The sequence below is a fragment of the Corvus moneduloides genome, chromosome 9, assembly GCF_009650955.1.
Source record: "Corvus moneduloides isolate bCorMon1 chromosome 9, bCorMon1.pri, whole genome shotgun sequence".
In the NCBI taxonomy this organism is placed as follows: domain Eukaryota; kingdom Metazoa; phylum Chordata; class Aves; order Passeriformes; family Corvidae; genus Corvus; species Corvus moneduloides.
The window spans coordinates 7,222,404-7,242,919 of NC_045484.1; the positions used below are offsets into that span (position 1 = coordinate 7,222,404).

At 45.6% G+C, this 20,516-nt stretch overlaps 1 protein-coding gene across 8 annotated transcripts in view; it reads left to right on the forward strand.

Annotated features, from left to right (window-relative positions):
• PACS2 (phosphofurin acidic cluster sorting protein 2) overlaps window positions 1-20,516 on the forward strand; it is a 75,510-nt gene that overhangs the window by 33,655 nt on the left and 21,339 nt on the right. For 2 of the 8 annotated variants that reach the window (XM_032117529.1, XM_032117533.1), the window contains exons 4-17: window positions 917-1,042; window positions 3,048-3,210; window positions 4,252-4,325; window positions 5,090-5,170; window positions 7,456-7,515; window positions 8,759-8,916; window positions 10,664-10,754; window positions 11,437-11,514; window positions 12,250-12,371; window positions 12,866-12,998; window positions 13,663-13,767; window positions 15,251-15,357; window positions 16,056-16,210; window positions 19,527-19,637. In XM_032117529.1, the coding sequence (XP_031973420.1) occupies window positions 917-1,042; window positions 3,048-3,210; window positions 4,252-4,325; window positions 5,090-5,170; window positions 7,456-7,515; window positions 8,759-8,916; window positions 10,664-10,754; window positions 11,437-11,514; window positions 12,250-12,371; window positions 12,866-12,998; window positions 13,663-13,767; window positions 15,251-15,357; window positions 16,056-16,210; window positions 19,527-19,637 (1,564 nt within the window). The remainder of the gene's footprint in view (window positions 1-916; window positions 1,043-3,047; window positions 3,211-4,251; window positions 4,326-5,089; window positions 5,171-7,455; window positions 7,516-8,758; window positions 8,917-10,663; window positions 10,755-11,436; window positions 11,515-12,249; window positions 12,372-12,865; window positions 12,999-13,662; window positions 13,768-15,250; window positions 15,358-16,055; window positions 16,211-19,526; window positions 19,638-20,516) is intronic. The other 6 variants (XM_032117530.1, XM_032117534.1, XM_032117532.1 and 3 more) reach the window with 4 other exon arrangements.

The following is a 20,516-nucleotide window of genomic DNA, read 5'->3' on the forward strand; positions in this document are numbered from 1 at the left end:
AAGTGTTTTGATGGGCAGGAAGTTAATTTTCATAATGTACCGAGGAAAAAACAAAGTAGTTCTTCCCTGCAAGAGAAGCATCCTTCACTTGGCAATGTCCTTTTTGAGATCCCAGCAACTGGGTTCTCCTGTCTGCTGGTTATTGAGTACTATGTATGTTGTATATTTGGAGCATGTGTCCCAGTCTCCTCTCTTCTGGGGATGAGACTGCTCAGGTTGCTGCTTTATCTTTTCCTGAAGACTTTTCTTCCTTTGCACAGCTTCTCCCTCATGGTTATGGTTATGGTTAACTCTGCTCTTTCCCTAATAGTCTCTGCTGGACTTGACAGCTTTCTATTCCTGGGGACTTTTTGGGGGAGGTGTATAAACAAATGTATTTTCTTGTATGGAACATGTCTGGGGAGGATTTATGTCTTTGCAACATAACCTGGCAGTAGGACACGTTTTTTTCTTGACTCAATTACTTAAAATACAACCACTTGAGACGTGTCCTTGTGCTGGAGGGAAGGCAGTGTCCTGCCAAGAGCGTGAGGGTCTGTGGCTGTCCCTGCCACTGCCCACTGTTTGTGCAGGGCAGCCCATGCCCCTGGGTAGCACCTCAGGCTCCACTTCTGGGCAACCTCTGTTCAGCTGTTGGGGAAAGTGTCTCCTGGAGGCTGCTCATCTCCCTGGAACCAGCCCTTCCCAAACTGAACAGCTCCTCTGTGTGCCTGGATTGTGTTTTTGGAGTGGTTGTCTGAGCGGTTTGGGCAGAGCTGAAGTCTTGCTCAGGATAATGATGCCCACTGAGTGTGAGTGAGCTGTCGGCGCTTAGAAAAGCCCTGGGGTTATTCCTTAGGAATGGAGGTTATCCGTGAAGCTTGGGAGATACTGTCAAGAAACAAAACAAACTTTTCCATTGTGTTTCCCACCTCAGTACCCTCACTTCTTGAAGAGAGAAGGCAACAAGCTTCAGATCATGCTGCAGCGGCGGAAGCGGTACAAGAACCGAACCATTTTAGGCTACAAGACCCTGGCTGTGGGGTGTATCAACATGGCTGAGGTGAGCTGCTCTTCACATGGTCTGTTTACACACGTGGACATTCTCTCTTCTCTTCAAACCCATTGTTGTCACTTTCCTCATTGAGAAGTACCTGGCAGGATTTCAAATAGCTGTTTTAATAGCTGTAATCAATATTCACAGGGCAATATTTTAACCAGATTTTATTACTGAGTAATAATACTGAGCGTTTTCTGCCTCATATCTTAATAGCTAAAGCTTTCACAAGGATAGCTTATGACCTTTTGAGGGTTTTGTTATTGTTTTGTGGCTTTATTAGACTTAGGGGGTCCAGATCAAAAGTGCAGAACAAGACAGAGTCACTTGGGCAAGCCTTCCAACACTGAGAAATGGTAATGTTAAAGCAAGGTTTGCTGTGCTTCTCAGTGTCACAGTATAAGAGTTCAGGATTAAGTAATTCCTCTCATTTTGCTTGAAAAACACTTTGTCATTGTTATTTCATGGCTGTTGGTAATTTAGGTGGAGCTCTATTCATGAGAAGTAAATGATAAAATTAATGCTGGAGTCAAGTATGGTTAAATTATTCACTAAGGCTTTCTGAATGGCATAGCTCCATGCTTTGTTATTTCATGCCCTGTTTAACCTCTGCTGTTTCAGTTTCTGAGTGTTTAGAAATGGGCTTAGCAGTAGCAAGTTCAGTTTAACACCAGTATTTTTCATCAGACTGCATTCTGTCAACAACCGACTTTCATCCAAAATAAGCTTGTGTTATGCTGTGGTGAGTTACATTAAATAATTCACTCTAAAGACTACTTCTCTTGTGAGTTCAGCTTCTCTCAGTCTTGCAGTGAAAGGTGAACTCCTTATTTGAATTGGCCAAATGTGTGGTGTTGCAGCTAACATTTTTCCTGTACTGTTTGATTTGCTGGAGAACTAAAAAGTAAATACTGCTGTAAGGCAGAAAACATGAGGGCCCATTAATTAGAGTCATCAGTGAACTTCTAAGTGTTGGGCATTTGCTGCTGCTACATGTGGTTTTTCTTATGTCTGTTTGTAATGTCAGCTGACTGGGGGTTAGAAGGTCAAAAATGTTCAAAGGTTCACCATGTTAGGGAATAGTTGCTCTCCAGCTCATCTGGAATATTTATGAAATTGCAGTCTTCAGGAAAACAGATTTTACAAGCCCCCCTTCCTGTTTGGAGTTTATAGGAAGATGACCCCTAAACTGCACTGACTCATTTCTTTAAAAAAACTTTAAAAGTTCTCTTAGCTGTTGAAACAAAGCAGTGAATTGGAGTTGAGAGTGGGCAGTTTCAGAGCAGAGGACATATGTTCCTCATCAGCTCAGGTCTGGCTAGGTCCGTGTGAGGAGCTGACAAAGCAGCCTGGTGTGTGTTGGGAAGCTGATGTGCAGGTGTGGGGATGTGCTTGCTCACTCTGGTGGGTCAGGAGAAGAACACAAGACTTACATTCTGGGGAGAAACCTGTGAGCTGTGAGTGGCAAAGGAAGGAGAAACCTGCACCAAGATGCCCCTCTGCCTCCACCATTGACTTGTTTTTCATGACCTGCTGCTTCATTACGTCAGAGTGGTGGCCAGTTCATTCTGAGATTCATGTGTTTTCCATGCTCTCTGGAGCAGGGATATTTTGCCTTAGGAAACACTTTACATCTGTATCTCACCAAAAATTTTTGCTTTTACCAGCTCAAAACCTTAAGACAAACAAAGTTCCTTAATTAGGCCTTCAGAAGGTGGGTAACTTGATAATTCAAATCAGTACTGTACTGGGGAAGCAAATACGTAGTAACGAGGTAGTCAAGTACTCTGCTTCAAGGATGAGCTAATCAACTCAAAATGCTTTTTTCTTTCCTTCCATCACTTTCATTAGGAGTCAGATAAAATCTCAACTAGCCTTGTGTATTGCCTGCAAGTGGTTCCTGTGGTTACAAGGTCTTGGAAATCTAGAGTAACTCTATTAACATAAATAACTCTTGTAGTATGCAAATGACATTTAAATGCAGATTTGTACTGCTTAATTTCTGTCCCAGGTCATGCAGCACCCTACAGAAGGTGGGCAGGTTCTGAGCCTTTTCAGCAACATCAAAGAGGCTCCATTGAAGGTTGCAGAAATCTGGATCTTCTCTTTATCAAGTCAGCCAATCGACCATGAGGACAGCACTATGCAGGCCAGCCAGAAAATCAAGTCTACAGGTAAGAGTCCAACCACATTCTCTGAGGACCAGTGTTTTCCTGAACTAGCTGGAGTTAAACCCCTCCTGGGCTTGGATGCTTCCTGGGACAAATGAGCACTGGTTTGCACAAGTTGCTGTGTCTGTAACTGATCAATGCAAAGAAAACTCAGCTTTGCAAATGTGTTGCTGTGTAAGCTGTGACAGGAGTGGGGGATTGAATTATCAAAGCTTCTCTTGCATGCCACACCACACCTGAGCCATCCAGCAAGGGTTGGCTGTGTTCTCACCAGTGCTCTCCCAGCATTACTGGTGGATGTGGTGAGAACCTGTAGCTTCTCACCTGGCTACCAGTCTTGTATTCAGGAGATTTACATTTAAGCTACTCTTCCATCTTCTTTTTCCTTTGACTATTGTACAGTAAGTTTGATTAATTTTAGATAAGACCTGCAAACCTGCAACATGTTTTGCTGTGGATGATGGCCTGGCTTAGTGAGTGTAAATCCATGATGTTGTGCACTGTATAGGGAAGTCACTGGGTTTATAGTTGTGATGATGTTTTTATGTGGTACCAGCCCTCTGCTTGCCGCTGCAAGAGTGACCTGCTGAAGGAGTGCATGTAGGTGTTTGTGTGTTGTTGCCTGGGGCCAGGCAGCTCACCTGAAGTGTCATTTCCATAAAGGTTTTAGACTCTGTCATGTTTTACTTGCCCCTTTAAGTCAGTTATGCCCATGTTAGGGGCAGAAGTAATTTCCCATGTGGAGAAACCTCTTTGCTTGCTGCTGTCTACCAGGTGGTTCTTTCTAGGGTAAAAGGAGGAGGAGCCTTTACTGTGTCCTGATCCTTCCTTCTTACTGGGTGTGTTTCTCCGTATTCCTTTCCTTGAGACAGTTCCCATTTCACTGTTTCTAGCACAGAGAGATGCCTGCTAGTTTATCTTCTCCTTGTGTGCCTCCTTTTTTTGATTTGTGACTTAGTTGGCCTTTTCTGCTCCTGAGATGAGACCATGCCCTCACCTTAAAAGAGTTTCACAGGATCTCTCCCCTCTTTCCTTCCCTTTCAGACAACTATTCCGAGGAAGAGTACGAGAGCTTCTCTTCTGAGCAGGAGGCCAGTGATGATGCCGTACAGGGCCAGGTACTGTTTAGGGCATGGCTTCTCCCTGTGAGGGCTCAGTGGAGCATGTGCACTCCCAGCTCGTGCTTGAAACTAAAAGTCTATTTCTGTTTCTAAACCACGCCAGTGCGAGACTGTTACCAAGTGTTCAGCTGCAGTGGAGAAGGCCTGCACAGTAACTCATTTCTTCTACCATGCTGTGATTTATCTGTTCACATGTTTGGATTTGAGCTCCCTGAAAAAACATTGGCATCCTTGTGCTTCTCTGCTTAATGGTCAGGGGATCATTTGGTTGCTTCTGTAGTGCTCATTGGATTCAAAGAGCCCAACTGGATCCCCAGCTGTAACTAAAGGCCCAGTGGGGTCTGAGGCAGTCTTTAGTCTTTAATACCTTTTGCAAAACTGGTCCTTATGGAGAATCCCCTGACTAGATGTGAGATGCTTTTGAGTTTGGGTCTTAATTTGCTTTCAGACTCTGGCATCATATGCCTTTCACCTGTCAGAGGGTACTGAGAGAGGGACCCGCCAAAATGCGGGGCTGTGACTGTCCTTGTTCCTTGAATGTAGAACTAGGGCTGTTTTACTTCTCCAAGCTCTTTTTCCTGTCCCTGCAGACCTGTTTCACTTCCTTTTCCCTCTGCCATCATAACTGCAATTAAGGCAAATGCTGGATGTCTGGAAGACAGAGCAGCAGGTTCATCTTCACAGAAGGAACATTTTTAGCACTTAAATGCTCATGTGTCACAGAATTGTGAAGGTAACACAGGAATCCTCTTTCTGTTCAGGATTTGGATGATGATGAGTACGAGCTGGGGAAGCCCAAGAAGCAGCGGAGATCGATAGTAAGAACGACGTCCATAACCAGGGTCGGTGGAAATTAGTTCTACTAACACTGATGGGGTTTGGCCAGGATGTGCAGTGCATGTGGCTTGTGGGAGCAGCAGCACCAGACATGCTGGCCCAGCATGGAGCTTGAGGGCATGGTCACAGCATGTGAAGAGCTAGAAAAAGCAGCCAGTTCAGGGACCAGGACCATCCAAGGTGTGTGCAAGGTTAAGGACCTCCAAAAATCATGCAAGTGTATGAAATTCCACTCCCATGAAGAAGCCATTGCAGGATCCGTGCTCATGTAAGTCCTGAAAGAAGCTCTAAGTGAAGGAAAGCTCTCCTATTTGTGCTCTGCGTGGGAGAGGCCAGCAGGAAGTTCTCAAAATGAAATGGCTTAGTCAGGGGTTGGAGCTTGGTAGAGAAATTTCAGGTGGTGCATGTGGTGCTGAGGCAAAAGAAGTACCTGGATATTATATATATATATATATATATGTGTATATATATATATATATACACATATATATATATATATATATATATATACACTTAGAAAGATGCATGTGGCTATCCACCCTCTCACAAGCATGAGCGTGCCTGCAAAGCTGCACTTGTGTGGAGCAGGGACTCGTGCTTGACCACACAATGATTCAGCTTTCTGCTTTCACAAGTGTTTATGCATGTCCATGATGACAATAACTCAGAATCACCAAGGATGGGCTAGGTTTGGTTTTGGTTTTAGGAAAAAGTTGGACATCCTTTTACCACTTCTAAGGCTGTTTCTGAAATCCATGTTTTGATGAGGTCTGAAATAATCCCTATTTTGTCCTGAATCTGTCACTATAAAGATCCTTTCTATGAGACCAGGAGTGTGCTGGTTCATATCCTTGGTGTCCGTATTGTTTTGAAGTGTCAGTGACCAGTCAGGACAAAATCCACCACTTAGTTATTAAGCAAGGAACTCATAATAGGAATGTCTTTCTAGCCCTGACCTCTGAACTGATGCTGAATCTCCAGCTGGTGCAAAACTGGGTTTGGTGATGCCAGTTAAGTTAACATCAGCCCAGCTCCAAACCCGATCTTCTCTCTGTGAAACCACTCAGGCCAGCAAACAGCTCTTGCCATGTCACCTTAGCTACTGCATGCTGAGTGTGCCCTCTCCGTGGGCTGCTGAGCTGGTCCAAGGTGTTGTGATGGATGGTTTTGCTTGACACCCTGAGCCAGAGAGCTGTCACTATTGTGAGAGCATCTCAGCCTCAGGGATGCACTGGGGACAGAAACAGAACTGTCTTGGGAGAGTGTGGTGGATTTATTTCACCTAAACTTCAGCTGTCTAGAAGGTGGCTGCAGCTGCAGCATATGAATTCAGAGATAAAGGGTGCGGTTTGGGATCTGTGTGAAGTGTCTGAGGCCAGAGTTAGGAGTAGGCATTTGGGCTTGCAAGAGCACGTGAGATACAGGAGAGTCAGCAAATGAGCAACTTTCTTCGCCTAAGAGTGGCCTGGTACCAGCCATTTCCTTCTCCCTTTCCTCCTGACACAAGGATGCCACCTCAAATGCTCTGTACCAGCACTAAGACCTGGGCCCTTCTTGTCTTCTCGAGAGTGTGCATATCAGTTTTGTCAGTGACCAGCAGAGAAGGGCTGGGCAGCTCCTGGCAAACCTCAGCTGTTTGATCCTGCAAGAGGGGGAGCTCTTGGGGTAAGCAAGCACAAAGGAAGTGCAGCAGTTTGCCTTGTGTTGTTTTGGACTTGGTTCCCACTGTGTCCAGGATCTGGGAGTATGGCTCAGGAAACATTTGCATGATGGGGAAAGTACTAAGGATAAGCGCCACAACTTCTCTTTCTCCAGTGCTGCTAGTGAAATAAATGAACCTGCCATGCAAGCTCCTGCAAAAAAACCCCCCATGCTTTGGTGGTAGAAATTGTATTTGTTCTCTGGGTCAGTGGATAGTTGTCTCTGTTGGCTCATCCTTGTTAAGAGTCAGAAAAGGTGATTGTCAGGTGTTTTCCAGAAACGTATCAAAAAGGTACAGGAGGTGATCTGGCAGATAAAATTTGTTATCCAACCAAAAGCAGTGTGCCATCTTTCAGATTTATAGTGCTTGTTGGAGTGGGACCTATCAGTTTGTGGTAATGCAGGAATGAAATTATCATAGGTGTGGAAAAGCTGATTTCAGTGTAAGAACAGCAGAGAGGTGGTCTGTGGTGTTTGATTTGAAACAGCAGTGTAGCCACCAGTGTCAGATGTGTCTGGGCTTCTCGAAGACTGGGAGAAAATAGCTCACTTAATGCTTTACTTATGTAAAAGTGTCTTTAACTTGCAGCAACAAAACTTCAAACAGAAGGTTGTGGCACTGCTGAAGAGGTTTAAAGTGTCTGATGAGGTGAGTAATTCATTCTGCAAACCTTCCTGTCTTGTGTGCTGCCCTCTGCTTGGTGCATCTTGCTTTAGTCTTCAGGAACACTCTCCTGTTTCCTTTTGTTCCCTTCATTTTGTTTTCAAGTCCACAGTGGATGTGACCTTTCCTTACACCCTGGCCTTGCAGGGAGGCTTGAGGGCCAATTTCTAAATGTCAGCAAACATTTTCTAGATGAAGTTTTATCAAAAGCAGATTTTGGCAGCCATGTGCATACCCATTAGTTTTGCAGAATGCTTTGAAATTATCTTTGAGCCGTTCAAAGGCAAATAGTCCAAATGGTGTATATTGCTTGCGAAGTTAAATCCCAGCCTGTTTGATCACCTTACTAGAACAAGCAGGAAAGACATGAAAAACTTGGATAGGGAGCTCAGATCCACGAGTCAGCTGCTTGATCAGAGCTGAAAAGGATGAAACAGATCCAAAACCCAAGAAACCTGTGTAACATTAAGTATATAATACAAAAACAGTTAACTTCTCGTTTGGCTGCATGGCTCTGTGCTTGTGGGTAAGAGTGAGTAACTCCTCGTGCTTCCTATCTCTTCCAAAGAGTCCTGTTAGCTTTGCTGTTCTTCCCAAGTTAGCTTGGCAGAGTCAGCACCCACAGCTGAGGGCTCAGACAGCCGAGCTGCTGCTTTTCTGGAGCTGCCACCCAAAAAGCAAGCTCTGGCCTGGGCACAGCCCCTGCTTGCTCCGGGGTATATGTGAAACAACCGGTGCAAGTTCAGTGTGAAGTATGTGTGTTCTCTTTGCCCTGTCGGTGGCGGCGGGTCCTCGTCCAGGTTTCAGGCGCCTCCTGTGGACATTTTTGGGTATCAAATCACGAGGTGTCCGGGCAGCTGTTCAGTAAAACCCAAGACAGGTTACATTGTTGGGAATACTGGAATTTTGTACTGGTTCTAAGGAAACTGGGACTCCTTTGGAGCCTTTTTAAAGCTTTGTTTATAGAATAGGGTTGAATAATGGACATAACCAATGGTTAAATGGCATGCTCATGGATGCCTATTCCAATATGTAACTCCTGCTTAACCAGGCACTGACAAGCTTGATCCAAGACAAGCATTTCTCATGTACTTAATGCTCCTGTTGGACACAGTATCCTAGCTCCAGGAATAGAATCTTCCTCCCTGGACTGGTGTACTGCAATCCTAGGAGGCTCCTCAGTCTGGCTCCTAGGAGGGTTGGTGATACCTGTTTTTGTCCTGAGTAGGTTCTGGATTCAGAGCAGGACCCAGCAGAGCATGTTCCAGAGGTGGAGGAGGATTTGGACCTTCTATATGACACGCTGGATATAGAGAATCCCAGTGACAGTGGGCCAGAAATGGAGGATGATGACAGTGTCTTGAGCACTCCAAAGCCAAAGTTAAAGTAAGTGTGAGGCAGCTTATGCTGGGCCAGAGAGAGACTGTGTACAGTGCCAGATGTTGGTGTCGTTCCCACCCTTCCATGCTGTTTTTTCCCTCTGTTTTTTCCCCTGACATGGTGGTGTTAGAATGGGAATGACAGTTTGTGATCTAGAGGCTGTGTGTGTGGAGTCTAACTTCCCTTCAGTCTCAGTTCTTCCTTGTTCCCTTTGCAGATGTTCTGCTGCCCTGCCACCTGAGCACAGGGGAAGGAGTTGGTGGCAGGCAGGCAGAGAATTGAGCTGTACACAGTGTTTTGAAGAGGTAGTAAAAACAGGAAGGTAATGTACGCGAAGGCAGAAGTAGAGGAGGGGACGAACAAGGCACATTGTCTTTCTGGAAAGACCTTTCTTGTAATAATACCCTGTGTGGAAAGAGAGTCTTTGCAGGGATTAAGGAAGCAGAGCTGCAGGAAACAAATGAATTCCTCAGGGCCCAAAGGCATTGACTACAGCACATGCTGATATGCTCAAGCCTGTTTTTAAAAGGCTCGTGTGGGCAGTGATGTGTGGGTCAGTCCCAGCACTGTGGAGCTGAGCTGGGGGTTGCTGGCTTGGGGTCTTGAGCAGATGCAAAGCCCTGAGCTAACAGAGCTGTGTCACATCTCTGCCCAATAAAGACTGAGAACATGAGACTGAGCTGCACTCATCCTTCTGACTGGTGTGTGGTTGCATCCTCAGGCCCTCAGTGCTTGGTGGCTCTGAAACAGAGTTATGGCACTGACCACTGCAGTTGGTCAGTATAGCATCTGCTAAATCTGCTAATTACCAGGTGTCATAATATCCTCATTAATGTCGCATTACCTTATTGGACTAAGAACAGATTCTGAGTCTGGAATGACCTGTTCTGTATCAGTGAGCAAGAAGATGTCAAGGATAGACTGGGGCAGTGTTGGTAAATGATAGGGCTGGTGGCTTGTAAAGGTGTTTGGTGCTTAACCCAAGATATCAACCAGTTGGTAGGCCCTACCTTGAAGGGATTTGAAAAGCGATGTTTTGTGGTAAGCAGCTGCTTTGAAACAAGCCAAAATGCTTTACTTTGCACACTGAAAGTTCATATCCTGTTCCCTGGAGCTGAGGAGCTAACTGTTCTGGGATATGTGATTGCTGGAGTAATGCTGGAGTAAGAACTTAATGTGTCTGGTCCTGGGGAGACACTCTGTAGTTTCCTGTGTGCAGTTCTTGTGTGCATATCTTGAAGAGGATGTGATAAATGCTGATGGCATAGGCAGGTTCTTCCTGCAACAACAAAAAATCAGTGCCTTACATTATAATTGAGTCTTGTAGCCTGATGTGATGAGCTGCCTTTTGAGTAGAAGCACAATCTGATTGTGTGTGCTACTTTACCTTATTGAACAAATGTGTAATTGGAGCCTAGGGCTGGCAGCCAAATCCAGATGCAACCTGCAAATAAAATGCGTATTAGCACCAAGCATCACTTACCCAGGAGCAGAGTGTTGGGGTGTGGGGGGAAGCAATAATTCTACTTGCTGTATGTCAGTCAAGAGCGAGATGCAGGGATCCCTGGGCTTTTTGGCTTCTCTTACTGTCCTGGACACCTTCCTCTCCTTTCAAAAGTAGCCTGTTTTACTGGAACCATTGGGGAGCAGTAAGATCCTCTGGAAACTGTCGTGTTGCTTTGCTGTGAATGTGGTGGACTTGCCCTGTCAGTGTTTTTGATAGTAAGAAATGGGTTTTACTTTTCTTATTCAGACCTTACTTTGAAGGACTGTCACACTCCAGCTCTCAGACAGAAATTGGTAGCATCCACAGCATCAGGAGCCAGAGAGAGCCACCGAGTCCTGTAAGTCACATTTCAGGTGTTACCTATCTGCACGTAACAGACCTGCACTGTCTCTATTTGCATGTGTAAATTATAGCACCCTCTCTGACTCCCTCCAAAGACTTGGATGCAGAGATACAAATTTTCTGCTAAGAAAACACGTTTGTTTTTTTGGGGGTTTGGGGGTTTTTGTTTTGTTTTCTTTTTAAGGCAAATATTGTATTAACTCAAGGGTGCATCTTTGGGTTATGTATTGAATACTTGCTGATGGTACGAATAGCTTCAGATTCCCATGTGCCTGAAATGACTGCCAGGATGGGAGGTGTTGCCTGGGAGTTTTAGGATCTTCTTAGCAGTCTGTGGAGGAAGCTTTTCTTTACTGTTGTTGGGATACTTTTCCTGGTGGCTGACAGTGAATGGTCAGGGGCAGCTCAACTGCTTTTCCATTCCCTCATGGAGGGGCATAAAGTGTCAGTCCCATCTCAGGGCACTTCATTGCCTCTACTGTGTGTTGTGCATCAGCTTGGCCACATCCCACACTAATGTGTGCAGTCCTGGTGTGACCAGGAAGCACTGCTGGCCATCCTGCAGAGCTATGTGATGTTTAAATGGAGAAGCATCTCTTCTGAACAGCCTGACCCAGAGAGTGTGGCTGGAAACTGTGCTTGGTGCTAAACCTCCTGAGGATTTTTCTTCTCTCAAGCAGGTAGAAGTGCCTGAAAAGACAAAGAGTCTTGGAACCAAACATGCAGGCGACAGTGTTTCTGACACTGTCCCTTATGTAAGTTGAAAATGCACTTATTGACTTCCCTCCTGTCAGTTTGTGTGTCAGCTGTGGGCTGCATTCTGTGGCATGCGTCTGTCTGTCCATATAGCTGCACATGCAACACAACTTCCATGGGTAACTGCAGCTGCAGTGAAGATAACACTGAGTTTTCCTTCTCATCTTAGTTTGGAGGTTCTTGTCTTTCAGCATTTTGCAGGTGAAATGCTCTATTTGACCTTCTGTTCAAACAGCCTGAGGAAGGCTGGCCCAAAGCTTGCTACTGAGCATGTAAAGGATGCTCCAGGCTGTTTAATTTTATCAGACAGAAGTATTACTTTAAGCTGAATTGGCAGAAATCAAGCTGGTCCTGAGGGAAAAATCCCAAAGCTCAAGTTGCTCTGCCGGGAACATGGGGCGTGTAACACTTCTCTCATGTCTTTCTCTCTTAGCTGGTTCGTTTGGGTAAGCTGAATTAATCTGCATTGCGTGAGGAGGCATGTCCCTGGCTTTGAGCTGTGAGAGTCCCTGTTCCAAATAGCGTATCTGAACACCTTTCCTACCTGCAGCTCCCTTGTGAGGCAGAGCTGGCAACTGGGAGCCCCAGATAGCCACTATTGGCTTCTCCCTTTTGGCAGTGAGGAGCATGTCTGGAAGAGGCAGGCTCAATGTGCCCCAGATGGAGCTAAGCTCCCAAGGTGAGACAGAGGGGCGGATTTGTTCCTGGTGACTCTGTTCCCTGTGTTTTTGCAGGAGTCTAACCAGCAAGCTGAAGTCCAGGACGCTGAACTCCCCACTCCAGATGTGTTTGTGGAGAAGCTCCCACCCAGCGGGAAGATCACAAAGACAGAGTCCCTCATCATCCCATCCACCAGGTACAGGGGGACAGCGCTGTGCCTGCTGCAGAGCTGCTCAGGAAGTCATGGACAGCGTGCTAGGATTTGGTCAGGATGGCCTTAAGGCACTAAACTGCAAGGACACCCTCCTCATGTTTGAGCACTTAAGTGATGGGTCTCGAGCACTTGATAAATGAACACTCAGAGGTACTCTGTGCTGCTTTGGGGTGTGTGACTGCAGTTTGCCTGGCTGGATCTTATTATGCTGGTGTAGCAGTAGCAGAGAGGTGGTGTGGGTGTTAGCATAGGCTGTGGAAGTCATCCTGGGACTCCTGGGAATGTGCTGAACTGTGCGCTGTGCACTGTCAGAAGCAGCATCAGCAGGTCTCAGGCTAGCTCAGATCTGCGTGCAGAATTCCCCAGTGCTTCTGCTGATATTACTGAGTTTGCCAGACTGGGTGATGGGGATTTGGGGGCTGTATCTCACTCAGATTTGTGCCAGCTCTGGAAATGTAAGCACATCTCTCCATCAGGTCTGAAGGGAAGCAGACGGGGCGCCGGGGAAGAAGCACATCCCTGAAGGAGAGGCAGCCGGTGAGGCCACAGAATGAGAGAGCGAACAGCCTGGACAATGAGCGCTCTCCAGACACCCGGCACCACTTACAGGTGTGAATAGCATTGCTGCCTCTCCAGCCACTCAGAGCTTTTCCTCTTCTCCACTGTCTCCTGTGGTCCTTTTCCTTCTGGTTCGAGCTCTGTCCCTGCTGGGAAGGAACTGGGCCCCGCAGCTTCAGGAAGGAGGGAATTTATGTCTTGGCTAAAATTGTATCTTCCATCCAGTCTGCTGGGGTTTGCCAGCTTGTAGCTTTGTCAGCCAGCCATAAACTGAAAACACTGGAACAGATTGTTAGAATGAGAAATGAATAGGGATGTGTTGAGGAATTACTCCTTTGAAATAAGGCAGATTGCTAGGGACTGACTTGGGCACAGCATATGTGCCATGCTTTTGTTAGCTGTGGGACTCATTTATTTCCCTCCTCAAAGGAGATTGTTCCTGGCTTTTATGAATCTCAGATTCTTGGGCTACTGTTAGTTGGTATAAAGTGATGTAAGTAAAAGTGCATGGCAGAAAGGGTAATGGCCAACAAATCCAGGGTGGCTAATATTGAAGAAGCTGCAGTGTCAGTCCCCGCAGCCCAGTGTGCCTTTGCTGATGGGATGATTGGCCAGCATGCACAGCCGCCTCATCGATTGCGAGAGCAGGAGCTGGTGGCTTGGTGGTTAGAGCTGACACCTCTTACTGTTCTCTTTTCTGTGTCTTTATTTCCAGATCCCCCGGAAAACAGTGTATGATCAACTAAATCACATCCTGGTTTCTGACGACCAGCTGCCAGAAAACATCATTCTTGTCAATACATCTGACTGGCAAGGCCAGGTAAAGGCAGGAGACATTACCTGGAGCACAGTTCTCCTGTGCTGTTCCTCCTTAGGAATGGACAGGCCTTGAGCTCTGCACCAACCAAGTAGGTTCCGCTGCTTGGAAGAGCGGTGGTGGTGCATGGGGGCTCGCAGCATACTGAGTGTTCAGTGCCCACAAGTTGGATTTCATCTGGCCAGGAGATGCTGGGATCTTATAGAGCTTCGCCACCTGAGTCTTTCCACAGAGGTGTTTTCTCCTCCAAGCAATGCCATTCCTTCTGGTTAGCAGCACACTGGGAATAGCTAAATCCTTGCACTCAAAAGCCTCCTAAACTGTGGTAGACTGGGACAAAGGAAGCAGGGAGGTCTGACCTTGTGGTTTAGGCTGAGATTTCTGAGCATAGGTGGTGAACAGGAGAAAATATTCCGGGTCAGCTCTGTAGCCATGTACATGTGCTTGTGATTGCTGACTGCAGGAATCACCCCATCCTTCATGAGTGATAGTTGTTTTAAGAAGAACCCTGAGCAATACTTTCTTTTGCTGGCAACATGGAGCAGTTTGTTATGGGTTTGGAACAAATTTTGCTCCTTTTGGAACCTTACTCTGAGAAAGCAATAAAATATATATGGAAGAGGACCAATGAATATGTGCTGGGTGGCTGTTGCCTGGAGAACTTGTGCCAGGCTTGTGGAGTTACATTGTCTGGTTTGGCTTTCTGCTTCTGGAAGAGCTAGGGTCTCAATTTGTGAGAGAGCAAAAATACCAACTGAGCTACTGATTCCACTTTCTCTATACTTGGAAGACAGAGAAATGCCTTCTAGAGATGGACAGAAGATGTAGATCATCTTCCAGTGGTTCTAGGAGCTTGTGCCTGCAGTATCAGAGGGCATGAAGGATGTGGACCGGGGTGTATAGATTAGTAGTGCAGAAATTGAGAGTATGAGATAATTACTGAATGCCATAATTACGTGTACCCGAGTTGTGTGTTCCCCATTAGCTGCATGGAGGGGAAACAGTCCCTCATGAGGAACATGAGTGTGGTAGCACCCTTCCCTTTTTTCAGTGTTCAGGGATGGACAGAACACTGCATTTGTGTAAGTCCATTTGGAATCAGAGAGATGCAACTGCAGTTCCAGAAGCAGGCAGGCAGACAGTGTCTGCTCTTTCCCAGTGCTGTCTGTGAGGTGAATGGGCTGCTGCTGCTGCCCTGCCCTCTGTGGCTGTAAAAACTGTGCTATTCCAGAGTTGTCATTGCCGTGTTTGGGTTATGGTGTTATGTCTATCAAAAAGATGTTGCCATTTTTCTAGGAGGACTTCCCTTTGGCTGCTGTGCAAGGAGGAGGCATTTGTGAAATAGCCATATCACCTGCAAATCAGACACAGGCAGAGTGCCCAAGAACGGATATGAGAATACCCAGGAGGTTGGGGGAGGCACATTTTCTTCTAGTGACAAACTGTACCAAATAAAGGACTATAAAATGTTCTGTTCTCTCCTCAGTACCTTTCAGATGTCTTGCAAAAGCACACCTTGCCAGTGGTCTGCACATGTTCCTCTGCTGATATTCAGGCAGCTTTCAGCACAATTGTCTCCAGGATACAGAGATAGTAAGTTCTCATCTTGCTTGTGTTGTCTCAGCCCTAAAAGCCTCTCAATTCCTGTGCCCCAGGACTCAGGGAGTTTATTTCTCAACTACTGCATGAAACCTTTCCTGTCTGCTCTCCTGAAGTCAGAATTGTGTGGCTCTTCAGCACTCACCACCCCTGCATGGTGCTGCTGTTCTGCCTTGTGTGGGGGGACACAAGTCACCAACACCAGTGAATATAAAAGACTGTGCTTTGGAGGCTGCCTCGTAGGTCAGATGAATGCAGCAGTAAAGCATGCAAAACAAATAAGTGGATTTTAAATAGTTCTTGCTCTCCCTTCCAAGTAATTCCCAGATTAATTCCTTGGTTCCTGAAGGCTCTCCCTACTTACCTGCTGAGGGCTGTGGGTACCTGAGTGTGTTCTCTGACACAGCAGTTAGTAGGTACATCCTAACCTAGATAGTTGATCCCAGCCCTTTAGAATATCAAAATGTGCAAAAGAAGGAGCAAGGAGACCAATTAAGAAATTACTGAAGAATGTTGTATTTTATTAATAATGTTTTAAGCTGCTGAGAATCATTGCAATATTGCCTTGTGTATTGAACGAACTCTCTTCTGCTGTAATTATTATTAACCAGGTTGGGTTTTTCTTTGCTGCTTGTTCTGAAATATGTGGTTGAAAACACAATTAAAAATATGTTTCCTCTTTTTCTGTCTAGCTGTAACTGCAATTCGCAGCCTCCAAACCCAATTAAAATTGCAGTGGCAGGAGCCCAGAATTACCTCAGTGCTGTGTTGAGGCTCTTTGTAGAGCAGCTGTCTCACAAAACCCCCGACTGGCTCGGCTACATGAGATTTCTGATCATCCCTCTAGGTAAATAAGGAATGGTGTTTCTTCATGGAAAGGTGAATGGGTGAAATCTGCTGTGTTCCTTCAGGAGAAGCCTTTCTGGAGCTTTGGCTGTAGGTTAAATGAGGCAAAATGTTGTACTATTGTGTAGTGCTGGTGTTGCTGCTCTTGCGTGATTGAATTTCATCTGTAAGTTGCTGATGCCAAAGTCTGCTTGTAAGCCTTCTATTTGAAGCAAGGGGTTTAAGTACTTCCTTCCCATACAGGGAGACTCTTATGCACAGAATGTTGTTCTAGACGCCCTTTCTCTGGCTGAAATGTTAAATTCAGTGGGAACTGTGTTTCCCAAAGCAGTAACTGTTCTGGCCTCCCTGGGCTTGACTCAGAAAATGTTCATAGAGGAGGGGTTGGAAATTTTTTAAAGGCTCTGAAACTGCTGAGAATTTAGATTATTCAAATCACATGCATCTTTTGACCTTTTCTTTACGTGCTGGTCTCCTCAGGTTTTTCCCTCTCTTTTCCAACACTTCATCTCTGCCCTTTCAGCAGCTCAACAAGCCTGCCTGGCTGGAAAATTACCCAGCTTGGATTGCGTGTGGTGAGGGAAGTAGAGTGGACTGATGACAACACCAGGGGTCTTGTTGTAGTCAGAAACATGAGGAATGTTGTAGTGGCAAGGCCTGGGAAGCCGGGCAGTCGCTGGTGCTGTGGGCAGGGACATCTGGGCAGTGCTGGTGTGGTCCAGGGCTTGGCTTGTGTGGACAGAGCACTTAAGTGATGTAAGCAACAGAACACCTGAAAAGCACTTTTTGCCAGTATTTTCTAGTTTTCTAAGTCTGGGACCAGCTGATGGCAGTTCCTGTAGGAATCAGAAGCTGCTGCCCAGCACTATAAACACTGGGGTCAGGCTGTCCATTCAGTGGTGGCATTTGCAAAAGTCAAATAAAAAAGGCAGAGGAAAAGAGCTGGGTCCTTCTGTAAAAAAAGGCATTTAGTTTCCAAAGTGGTTGGCAGGAACAAAAGAGAGAGCTCTTTAGGGAGTAAAAACAACAAAAAAATTCTGCAAGGTTAAATGTGCTTTGAATGAGAGTCTGTGTCTGAGACTTTGGTACTCACTTGCTGACTGTCTTCTGGCCTCAGAAGAAGAGTTTTCTGTCCTGCAGTTTTTAATGATCTGAAAATGCTCTCTCTTTGAAAGTGAAACACAAGATTCAGCTAGTGTGGGTTTGGGTTGGTTTTTAATCTTAAGACTTCATTTTGTAATCAAAAAAGAAAAAAATTAACAAGGCACTTTGATAATGAAATGCTTTAGAACTGTGAATTCTTTTTAAATCTACTTTAAATATAGAAACTTCTCTAACAGGACCTTTTCCATAGAAGTCTGCAGTATTTCCTGGTCGGATCAAGTGCTTATTTCTGGCCAGCTCTCTGGCAGTTCATTAAAGTGATTGAGGAGCAACCTCTCATTTCTGACAATTGAAAAAGCACCAAAGACAGAATGGTGAACATGCCATAAATGTCTTAAAGGAAAAGCCTCTCTGCTGCTAGCAATACCTTTGAACTAGGGCTGGTGGACATTTTCTCTGGATGGTTTTACCTTCTAAATCCACAACTACGCACTCCAATAACAGAAGGGTCAACCTTCAGTGGTTTATTAGCAATCAGAAATGCTTAGTGTCTGTAAACATTTGTACTGGGAGATTCAGTCCTGCTTCACGCTACTGATTCTATGGCTGAAAGACTCTTTTGATGTCTAAACACTGTATGAACAACTGAAAAGGGGAAAATAAAATATTGGGGGTTATTTTGGCTGTTTGGGGTATTTTAACATTTTATATAGCTCCCATGGATAGAACTTCTTGGGAGACTTCCTGTTTATTGCTTGTTTCCAACTGCATCTGCCATGTGCAGTGTGTTTTCCCAGCATATGGGAAAGCTTCTCCAGTACATGGTGCAGAGCTGTGCTGTGTGCACTGCTTAAAGCTCCACTGCAGAAGAAATGATGGGTGTGAAAGGAGCCATGATCAGGAGGGGCTGGGGAAGAACTTAGGCACCAGTCTCTAATGACATTGAGGGGAGCTCAGAGGGATCTCCTGCTTTAACCTTTCTTTGAGGTCTGGAAATTAGCTTGGAGGTTGGGAGGGCTGAGACAGTGTTTGGGGGGGGTATTTTTTCCCACCAGAACTTTCCTGGACCATGGTGAGTACAGTTAAGCAGCTGGGGTTGTCTTGAAAGAATTTGTCAGGTTTCCAGTTACCAGCTGATGACTCAATTGTTGCAGCCACTGGAAGTGTGGCTTGATGTGAGAATTTGGTCTGCAGGAAGGATGAAAATAATGTGATTATTAAGAGGAACTCTGAGGCTACTTCATGGCTGACTGTAAATGTACAGGACTCTTGCTGACCATGACTGCCAGGTGGTGACTGGGAAGGGTGATCCTGGCACACCTTTTCTCCTGTGTTCAAAGATTGTAGAGATAGTTGCTAGGGGGAGGTTGTCTGTTTTGAGGACACAGATGGCCTAAAATGAAGGTGGCAAGTTTTTGCCACCTCCCAGGGCAGAGTTTGTCACTTGAGCATCTTCCCTGTCCTGCTCAGTGTAATTGTGAAGTCAGATCTCCATGCAGGGCTGGAGGCTGGACACCGAAAGCTTCTGCAAGGAGGTCTGTCCATGCTCACAGAGGAGTGGAGCCACAAGGCTCAGCTAGAGTAAGCAGGGACCTGATGCATATGCCAGTACTCACTGGGTACTGTAATCCTTGGGCTCTGTTTTCTGTCTCAAATTGCAGCATATTTATTGAGCTTATAGCCCTTCTCCACAGATTAAACAAGCCTCCCTGTGTTGTTTTCCCTGCTTGGGGGCAATTGCCTCTTCTCAACATAGCAAAACAGCTGTGGGGTGCAAATGGTGTTTGGAGGAACGGGTCTGGCCCCTGTTGGCAGAGGTGGCCTGGCTGTGGTGCAGCCTGTGGGCAGGAAGGGCTGTTTGGGAAAGCTGCTTGCAAAACTGAAAGACTGACATGGAGAGCTGTAGGGCCTTTGTGCCTTCCAAATAATTTATTTCCTCGGTAGTTTCCCAGTCCTGTTTTCTTTGGCCTTTTAAAATTTATTTTGTTAGGGGGGGGAAGTGTCAAGTGAAAGATATCAGTGTGTTGAAGCAGTCTGTGCTGGGAAGTCTATTTGCATGCTCTTGTAGAGATAAGCTGGACTAAATGACCTGGTTATAATTGAAGAAGTTTATTTCTGGGGTGTATACTGTGGTTTTGATTTTGGAGTTTAATTCCTTACACTTGTGTTCAGTGCTGGAAAGAACAGCTGTCATGTTTTCCTTTCTTTCTTAGGCTCTCATCCAGTGGCCAAGTATCTGGGGTCTGTAGATTATAGATACAACAACTTTTTCCAAGATCTAGCCTGGAGAGATCTGTTCAACAAACTTGAAGCACAGACCACTGGTAAGACTCTGTCTGTCTGGCCTGTGTGGGATGAAAAGCTTGAATGAGTAATTTTAGCAAAGGTCAAGTATATACAAGAGGAAGCAGACAAGTGGTTTTGTTCCTCTTTTCGCCTCACTCCACCACATTCTCATTTCAGATGCTGACCTTTCTAAGTCCTGCACATGGTGGTTTGCAAACAGTTACTGGCTCCCAGAGGCACTAACTAGCTGCCTCTGAGTCATGCTGTTCTTACCTACCTACTGCTTTGTTCTTTGATGTGGAGGTCTCGCTACCAACTTCAGTACATTGCTTTCCTTCAGGAACTGTGCAGCCTAAAATGCTTCGAAAACTGGAAGCTCTGGGAAGATTAACTTCTGTTAGTTGTGTGTGAGAAAGATCCTGCAGATCTTTCAAGCAGACTTGAAAACATTCTCATTAAAGAATTTTGTTCTTCACCAGTGTGGTAACAAGTGGGAGTTGCCCTAGGTCAGACCAACAAGTTCCTATTCTGATCTGAGTTTGTTCTAGGCCAGATTAAAGGCTTACTTCATGTTAAAGTACTAATTTGTTTAAAATATTAATGCTTACAGTTTCTTCCTCCATTTCTTCAAGAACAGAAAGAAACAGGAGAAAGGAGGATTTGAAACACTGAGGGCTACGTGAAGGCTTGAGATTTGATGCTGTCATGGGCAGCATTGCCCATACGGAAATTTCATTAGAAGGAAAAAGCTTTGGAGTTTGTGTAGCACTGTGAGTGTGAGGAGGTTGCAGTGTAGTTCTCCCTGGTGGAATTGCAGAGTTCCTGAGACTCCCAGGATGCTCCTGGAAGTCCTCTATCCATGAGAGGAAGAGAGAGACCTCTTCACTGTAATTGTTCAGAGCTTTTTCCAGCAGATG